Here is a 9,360-nt window from a genome sequence, read left to right as displayed (position 1 = left end):
TATTGGGGGGAAAAGGGATTGTTAATAATGTGGACTGACGATCTCATTGCTAGCACTGTACCATGTCAGGTCCACGCGGGTCCCGCGGAGACGCGCGCCACGAGGAACCCCTAGAAACCATCGTGATAAATTCTTGGTGAATTTGTCATTAGTTATGCTCATCTTATCATCTTCCACTGGTGCCCCGCAAGCGCAAACCGTTAGCGCAGGCATCCATAAAAGAAACCTATCTATCTTACGTATTAAAAAAAAAGAAGTTTATTTCTATCAGTTGTCTGGTACCGTAAAGTACAGACCTATAGTATATATATTATTATTATATAATAAAGTAAATATGAATACATAATATTTATTTGTAACTATCTTTACTGAGTTAATTTTATTAAAAACAATACATGTTCTGCAAAACAATTAACAAATATGAATTCTACTTGCAGATAAAAAAAAGCGTCGATGAAAAAATGAATGAGTTGAAAAAGAATGAATTGACAAAACAAATTTTCAAAAAATATATTTATTACTCAACAACAGATCTTACTGAGAAACATTACAAATGTAACAAAAACACTAAAATTAATATATGTAATTAATGTGAAAAATATTTATAAATTATTAGAATTATGTATCAAAAATATATTTACAGGTACTTTTGGAAGACATGGCATTTTAAAATTTAAAACACAATATTGAATGTCACTAATTTAAATACTAAAACAGTATATGCTTATATTTGCGTCTATTAATAAAAAAAATACCTATATTGAGTTTCGTTAAATAAATCTTAAAAATATATAAGGTATATTTTACTGTTGTGTGGGCATAGATACGGCAGCTCTAGTATGAGATACATCGCTTTGTCTCCAGAGAGAAACTACAGTCTTCAGTTCTGTGAAGAAGTCAATACCCTGTTTCCCACAGAAGTGGTTAGTACCGAGGAAGCTTCCCCTGGTTCCGGAGAAAGAGAACATGGATAATGGAACCGGAATAGGTACGTTGACACCAACTTGACCTACATCAATCTCCGAGACGAATTTCCTTGCTGTGGCGCCATTGGTAGTGAATACTGCCGTTCCGTTACCATATGGATTCGAATTGATCATCTGAATAGCCTTGTCTAATGTGTCTACAAACAAGCATACAAGGACGGGGCCAAAGATTTCTTCTTTATAACATTCCATGCTAGGTGTCACTTCAGTGAGTATGGTCGGTCCAACAAAGTTGCCCTTCTCAAAACCTGATACTTTGATGCCTCGGCCGTCGAGTGGTAATTTAGCACCCTCTTTGATTCCTGTGAAATAAAAGAATAACATATAAATATTTTACATAAGTCATTTGTAGAGGTCATAAATATCGTAGCATTTAACAATTCTTTCACTTCTGGTTGCGATTTAGTCCTTTTAAAAGTAGTTTTTCCTATCACTACTAAAGTAAACATATTTTATATTTCTGTAGTTGCTTATTATATTCTGATGATGAAAAAAGACTGATAACACATTACAATATGATTACATCCCCTAGATATTTTATTAAGCTACTCCTTAGCAGTGGAATGGAGAATTGCATTGAATGAAATGGAGGATTGCACAGTTTAAAAAGAACCGTAGAATATCTAATACGAGGGTTTGAAAACAACCATCTTGCAAAAATGCCCAACCATTTTTTACAATAGTTATCTATGTAGCATGCTATTTTCTGAATATGAAAGTAAATAACAAAATACTCTAATAACTTGTTTTGGATCGATAACAACAAAACAATATCAGACAATTTCATTTCTTGTATAATATATATTGGCAACAGTATAAAATAGTCTATAACATTTACACTGTATATTTTTTATACCTGATTCAATGAGGCGGAGAATTCTTTCCTTAGCCCTGATAGAGATGACAGGACCGACATCAGTTCCAGGAACGTGGCCAGCGTTTACCTTCAAACCTTTCGCTCGTTCTACCAAGTCTGGGATCCATTGCTTGGCCTCACCTACATCATGAATAACTATTAAGTCATGACGCAAACAGGGATAATTATGTATAAATTTTACAAAGATTATGTGTCTGTGTAATCCATTTATGGCTTGCAATCTGATGAATCGACTTTTGATTTGAAGGGTAGATTGATGGACTGTCCTTGGCTATTTTTCTTTAAAATGTAATCAGTCATTTGAAACTCTTTTCTAGTTGGTGAAGTAACTTCGACGGGATCCAAGGGGTTAATAAATTTATTAATAAATATACACCATACCCCTTACAACATTCTTTCACTTCAACTCTTCTACTCGGTTGCTACTATTTTATATATATTTTAATCCTCTTATAAACTTAGAAGTTATTTTATCAGTTTACTAAATGCAAAAGTTTAAAAATAAGTAAGCATTTACAAGGTTACTTACCAACAAATACAGCAGTGCTGAGAGCCATGCAGCGTTGTCCGGCGGCTCCGAAAGCAGCTCCAGCCAGCTGATTGAGCGTGTGTTCTTTGTTGGCATCCGGCATAATTACACCGTGGTTCTTAGCACCCATGTTACTTTGGACGCGCTTGCCTGTATTTCATTTTATTTATTAATTATTTAAAAATAAATATATTTTTATAATTAAACAGTACAATAACTAAACTGAAAAATTAGGGGAAAAAATATCTATATTTATTTAGTACATCCGAACATATGTACAATGCTTAGTATACAGTTAATTTAATATATTCTGATAAACTCAAAGAAGCCGATACCTGCAGCGGACGCTCTCTTGTAGATATGTTTGCCGGCAGCATCGCCGCCTACAAATGACACTGCTTTAATATCCGGTTGATCACAGATGAAGTTCACCGGATCATGAGTGCCGTGGATTGCCTGAGAATATCAGAAAAAAATATTTTAGATTTAAGCTTGGAACTTCTGAATCATATATTTGGAAATTAATATAAGTAAAACATTACAGAGCAGTTTTTTCCATCGTTCTCTTTGCACGTGCTTTTAGCAGTGACACAATATAATACAATGTCATCAAAATGCCTGCCTTAGATGCATGCGTGAGCGTGAAGCGTGTTTATGAAAAACCAGACAAACGAAAACCTCATACAATTAAGACTTTTCTACATTAAATAGCAATAATAATATCCCCGCACAATTCGAATTGTATTAAAAATAGCATTATTTCTTACTTTGTAGTATGTTTCGTAGACAACATGCCAAATTAAAAAATTTTGAATTCCATATCTATTTTTATAATTTAGTGATCATAAGTTGGCATCTTCCTAAGTGTAGTGATGCCAAATCAATAATAACTATAAAGACTGAGCTAAACTAATATATGTGTTGTATATTTGAATGTTATTGAAAAAGAAATTGTTTAAAAATATTATTATAGTACTAACGCTGACACAGCCGGAATAGGGGTGTATCCCTTCCATTGCCTTCGACAATAAAAGAACCCACAGAATTGATGTTTCTCACATATGTCGCGTAATATATATCCAAGAAAAACACAGTTAAAATGAGAACCTTTAAGTTCTGAAAAGTAATATTAGGGTCTGTGAACATGACCACCACAATCCTTGGTGTAGTTTTTTCCTGTCAAAATAGAACTCTTTAGGAAGTAACGTATTCCATACTAACGTTCACAACACCACGCGGTGCTCCAGCCTCTTGCAATAGTTCCATCAGCATCAAAGTGGCTCCAGGATCCTGTTCCGAGGGTTTAATAATACATGTGTTGCCAGTCACAAGAGCAGGTGGAATCATCCACAATGGGATCATCACGGGAAAGTTGAATGCTGCAACACCTAAAATAGAAGAATTGTTTACATATTACATACCATAACTACCAATTAATATTGCATTGAAATTATTGGGCATTAACATAATACCGAAATATATAATTCGTTAATTCAGAAATCATCAACTGCCCTTAACGTGTTTTTTTAATTGGTGATAAGGGTATGGTGCACCTTTCTGCGGTTAATGATTTACGTAGGCAGGAGACCAATAGATTCAATTACTACACATACTACGAATGAAAAAGTTATAGATATGGCCAGAGACGATCGGGATCTCACAACATCTGAACGAAATAACTGACTTTTAATGATGTAAATATTAATATTATAGCACTTACCGCCAACTACACCTAAAGGTACTTTGTAGCTGTGTGTATCCATATCTTTGGCAATATTCTGGATGGAGTCACCCAGCTGTAGGGTAGTAATACTGCAACAGTGCTCAACTAACTCTGCAAATAAACAGTTATATTTAACATTTAATTTGAGTTTAGCAAATTATGTACGTGTCAATTTTGCGATTTTCAATTCAAATTCGATATTAAATTCGGACGATATTGTAATGCTGTACAAAATAAAAATGCACTTCCGGTTTTAAACTCATAAGTGGTTTCATTTTGATTTAAATTACAATAACATTTCCTTATTTAAAGTGTCTATCAATCAGATGTAAGCTTCAATTGTGTTCTCGTGATATACAGAAGATTTGTTTCTTCAAACCGGATGTTGTAATTAAAATACTCAAAGTAATATCACCTGTTAAAATTATCTCCGAAATTATGTGGTTTAAGTACTCATCCACAACAAGACTGAAACTGCCAATCCAGAGAAATTAGACTGGCATAAAAATATTATTTTACAAATTACAACTTAAGTGTCAAACATATTCAAATAACGCTTATCTACTTTAAATATTGATCAGCCAATCTCCTATTACGAGTTTGAAAAAATCATATAAGAGATTAGTCCGCCTTATGAATTTATAATTAACTTCTGCAATAAACATATGAATACTGCAAAACGTTAGGTTGCAACTATTCTATTTGGAAACAGATAGAGAACTTAATTACATGGCATGCAGTCAGATATGAACTATTTTGAACATACGAATTCCTCGTAAAACATCGCCTTCTGCATCTGCTATTGTCTTGCCTTGCTCCTCTGTAATTTTTGCTGCTAGTTTGGATTGATTCTCTCGCAGCAATCTCGCGTATCTGAAAAAAAGTTAGTAATATTAAAACGACGCTTTCAACAATCAAAAGTGTGAAACAAAATTATTTCTAATAAATATCTTTTAAATATTATTTACTTCTAAACATTTAATACTAACTACAAATATAAAATGCCATGAATGGAAAATAATGAATCTGTCAATTAAGTTAACAAAAAAGAAAACTTATAGCCATCTATCTATACTAATATAGAGGTATAGTTAGTAAGTCTAGATATTTGTAGAAATCTCCGGTACTTATGATCGGATTTTGAAAAATCTTTTAGTGTTGGATAGCCTATTTATCTAATAAGACTATAGGATATATAAAATCAAGCTACGACAAATAGGAGTGGAGCTGCATTGAAAATGTTGTAAAAACGGCGAAAATGTGACGTAGATGAAGTTGAAAGGTCAACTATTTGAAAATAAATCTAAAAAATACAAACTTGAACATAAGCTGCTGCCGGGTGAGGATTGTACTTTGGCTCCATGTTTTATATGCCGTTTTAGCCGCATCCAGAGCATCATTTAGTTCCTGTTGTGTTGTCTCTGGAACTCTATAAACAATAATATCCTATGAGTATTCTATCATCGTAAGTTTTTTGGATGAAAAATTCGTTGGTAGGTACTCCAACAATTTCCTTACCACTTCATCACACACAAGGCGTCTTAAAATATTATATGTATTGAGATGATGTTGATACAATTTTACTAAAATATTTTTAAGTTTCAATAATTAGTTCTAATCATATTTGAATACGTTTTGTAAGTTAGATATTATAATTATTATAGTCTTATTAAACAATATGAATACAAAGTACCGTTACATAATATTGTTATACATATGTAACTGTTATGAAAAGATAAGAAAACGATAAAGTTACAATTAAATCTCACAATTATGATTCGGTTATTACTGATTGATATGACGCAATACAAAACAAGACGGAGACAAGATCATTCATATTTACCATATTTTAAGATTGTAGTTACTCTCGTATAAGGAAATAATCAACAGCTACACGCAAATACCTAATACAATTATGCAAAATATATGAATAAATTGACTATTTATTAATATATACTTATACTTTATTATTACAAATTTAGTTTGCACTTAATAAATCCATTACAATATTTCTTAATTCATTCAATGCCTATGAACTACGAAGCTAGGAACTTATCAAGAGTATAAGGGAAGAGGAGATTGTATAAAATGCTTATCAGGGGCCCCATTGCCATCGCCACAATAGGCTAACTGACCTGACTTCAAATTCAATCCTCCACTATATTCATTTCAGGGTGCACCATCCCATAGTTATTTATTAAAAACAGTTCTTCATTCAAAGACCAAACGTCGGTTGCCTAGACAATTGTCTAATAAGCAACTACACTTACTATAGTGTTTACTGTTTACATAGTTATAGTCTATCAACTTAGAACACGATACTCCTGCAAAATAAGCCGTATTATTTATGTATGGGCAGACAGGAGCGCTCACTCACGTGTTTTTTCCGTTACACTGTGCACGTGATTATAAAACCTTTCCGCACGCATATACCAGACTGAAGGAATGCCCGCACACGAATTTGGCCATTACTGTACTATTCTTTGGCACATAATAATTGTAACTTGACTAAAATTATTATACCGATCCAAACCTGTTATACATTGCAAGACACACAAACCTTTATTATATTTACAACCAAGCAAGATAATATGTGTTGAGTAGATTATATTGGACTTGGAGAGATTAAATTGAAACCTAACTGTTTACCACTAGTAGGTATTTTAGTTCACAACATATGTTCATTTCAAGACTTGTTACTTTTGTTACTTAGAAAGAATATTAATTACCTACCTGCCAATGACTTCATTAGTGGCTGGGTTAGTGAGCTCAATCCAATTGCTTGTCTTTGAGTCTATAAACTGCCCATCTATGTAGAGCTTTGTTGTTGGAGCTGAGCTACTATAGTTTCTACGTAGCAGTACTTGAGACTGAGGAAATAAATTTTCATCAATATTTTAGTATTCTTTAAACATACCTAGAAAATGTGATAGCAGAGTTTTGGATTTTTTATCTACAAACAGATTAATTACAATAAATCTAAGAAAGTTTACATCTATATATATCTATATAGATGTAAACTTTCTTAGATTAGTAGTTTGTTAGTTTTAGTAGTATCTACAAATATATTATTTTATATTTAATAGCAAAACAGAAGCATATCTTTCAGAAAGGACAATTCATTTCAGTGTAAAATTAAAATATTCTCAAGTGTCAATTCTCAAAAAAGACCCTTAATGATTAAGTAAGTAATACTTACTTAATCATTACGGGACTTTTTTATTATATATAAGTATTAGTTGTTTCATCAAAAATAAATAAATACTTTTTAAAATTATTGTACAAACAGATTTAGCTTATATTGTGATCGGAAGAATAAGGAAAAACCATGACAGTATTTTTTTGTAACTTATTATACAGACCTAGAATAACAAAACACACTTGAAAGATTCTTGTTTCACAACCAATGACTACTTAATGTGCTGTATAAAGATCAATTTTGAAAGTGTATGCATTATTTCACAAGAAGTATGCCACTGTTGATCGTGTCCAATGATTTATGAAAAATGAATGATGGAAATCTTATCTCAAATTAGATCAATATAATTTACATTTGTTTACATAGCAAATAATGGGGACCTATGTACATATTAGTAGCTGTTTTGACAATTTCTGCAGTTAAGTAGCTTTACCCTCCATATACCTATTTGAAGAGTTAGCTGTAAAGTTACAAGGTATGGAAGAATATCTAATTTATTTCTCAATAATGGTAATGCATCAGGTGTATCAATAACATATTATAATAACATGATGTCAATAGCGCTGTTTATATGCAACATTACCACTTACTATCAGGTGGGCCTTTAGCTTGTTACCCATTCCAATGACAAAAAACATAAACATCAAAATTTTGTGATACCTGTGATGTTGTCATGTCTCTAGGAAACATTACATTACATTACATTACGTAGTTAACAAGCTTGATTACTACTGTAGTTAAAAAAATGGATACTCTAAATATGTTTTATATCCTTAGATTTATTTATGTTTACTACTGTAGTTAAATAAAAATATGCATACTCATAATCTTTTGCATATTATTGGATTTATTTATGTTACAATAGTGAATAATTTAAACAACAACACAATATTCAACTGCGCAACATGTACTATACAACACCACTATGAATAATGTAGCCATTCTAAATACCAAATTATGTGAATAATTTATAAGCCCTCATTGCTTTTCTAAATGATGTTAACTTTTGTTTTAAAAAACAGAACAGTTTTGAAGCATCGCAGTTGAATCAACAAAATGTTTACTGAATAGTGGACAGGAAATATTTATAATTTTCACTACATGGTATGAATTGCAAATAATAAAATTTTTAATAATAGAGGCATGGCATACCAAATTTGTTACAATTATACTACAATAATACAGTACTACAACTACCCAATAAATAGTAAAGGTAACATAAGGTAAAGTGTAATTTTGTAAATTCATTTTGGCAATATAATTTAAATCCTTGTATAGGAATTAATATTTTTTAATTCATACTGATAGTTGGCATTTATTCAATTCAATAATTACAGATCATTATTAAGTATTTTCTAGCTGTATACTGTATCAAAATATAAATTGTTAATAGATTTTAAATCGTAGTTTAATGAAATTAAACTCCATTTTGATCAAGATTGACCCAGCAACCACAAATATTCGAAGATTGTCCATGATATGATATTTAACCATATAATTATATTATTAATAAACAATACATATACTTTAAATATACAAAATGAAGTGCATTTATGATAAATAAGACAGCAAATTATAAAAAAGAAAACTTACTTCAGATTTCAGAAGTTTTAACATTGTGGACGCCATGGCCAATACTGATAAAATGAATAGTCGCTCACAATCGTGAGTGCACTATGGGCCAAGTTAACTGATTAAAATACAAATATTCTGACCTTCAATTGATAAAGTTATTTCATTTGTCGTCATGTGTGAAGTAATTTTTGTTTTGTTTACAATAGTAAGACTTACTGACAATGACAATGAAATTGCCGCAATTCTGACATATGACAGTTATAACTGATTCACGTTTGTGTGAAACGTAATTACATTTTATTAAACAAAATTTTATTTTTGTCTATAATTGCATATTTAATTTTAATTTCGTTTTATTACATTTCATAATTACTAAATTTCTAAACTTTTTGTACACAGTACTCAATTCAAACTGCGTAAAACGGAATGATACAAATGGATGAAATATATTTTACCATTTTAATTTATATT

The 9,360-nt window shown here is 31.3% G+C and overlaps 1 protein-coding gene across 1 annotated transcript; it reads right to left on the bottom strand.

Annotated features, from left to right (window-relative positions):
- Nucleotides 1–629: 629 nt before the first annotated feature.
- LOC131840896 (probable methylmalonate-semialdehyde dehydrogenase [acylating], mitochondrial) lies at nucleotides 630–9,084 on the bottom strand. The gene is made up of 10 exons (XM_059189101.1): nucleotides 8,908–9,084; nucleotides 6,849–6,985; nucleotides 5,434–5,544; nucleotides 4,882–4,988; nucleotides 4,113–4,226; nucleotides 3,614–3,780; nucleotides 2,728–2,848; nucleotides 2,393–2,542; nucleotides 1,843–1,983; nucleotides 630–1,288 (listed from the first exon to the last, which is right to left on the bottom strand). Exons 1-10 carry the CDS (start codon nucleotides 8,941–8,943, stop codon nucleotides 804–806), a joined length of 1,569 nt encoding a protein of 522 aa, XP_059045084.1. The 5' UTR covers nucleotides 8,944–9,084; the 3' UTR covers nucleotides 630–803.
- Between the last annotated feature and the right edge of the window lie 276 nt (nucleotides 9,085–9,360).

The sequence above is a fragment of the Achroia grisella genome, unplaced genomic scaffold, assembly GCF_030625045.1.
Source record: "Achroia grisella isolate CSIRO2021 unplaced genomic scaffold, CSIRO_AGI_Agris_v1 utg152, whole genome shotgun sequence".
Taxonomy (NCBI): domain Eukaryota; kingdom Metazoa; phylum Arthropoda; class Insecta; order Lepidoptera; family Pyralidae; genus Achroia; species Achroia grisella.
This window is presented reverse-complemented; position numbering and strand designations above follow the sequence as displayed.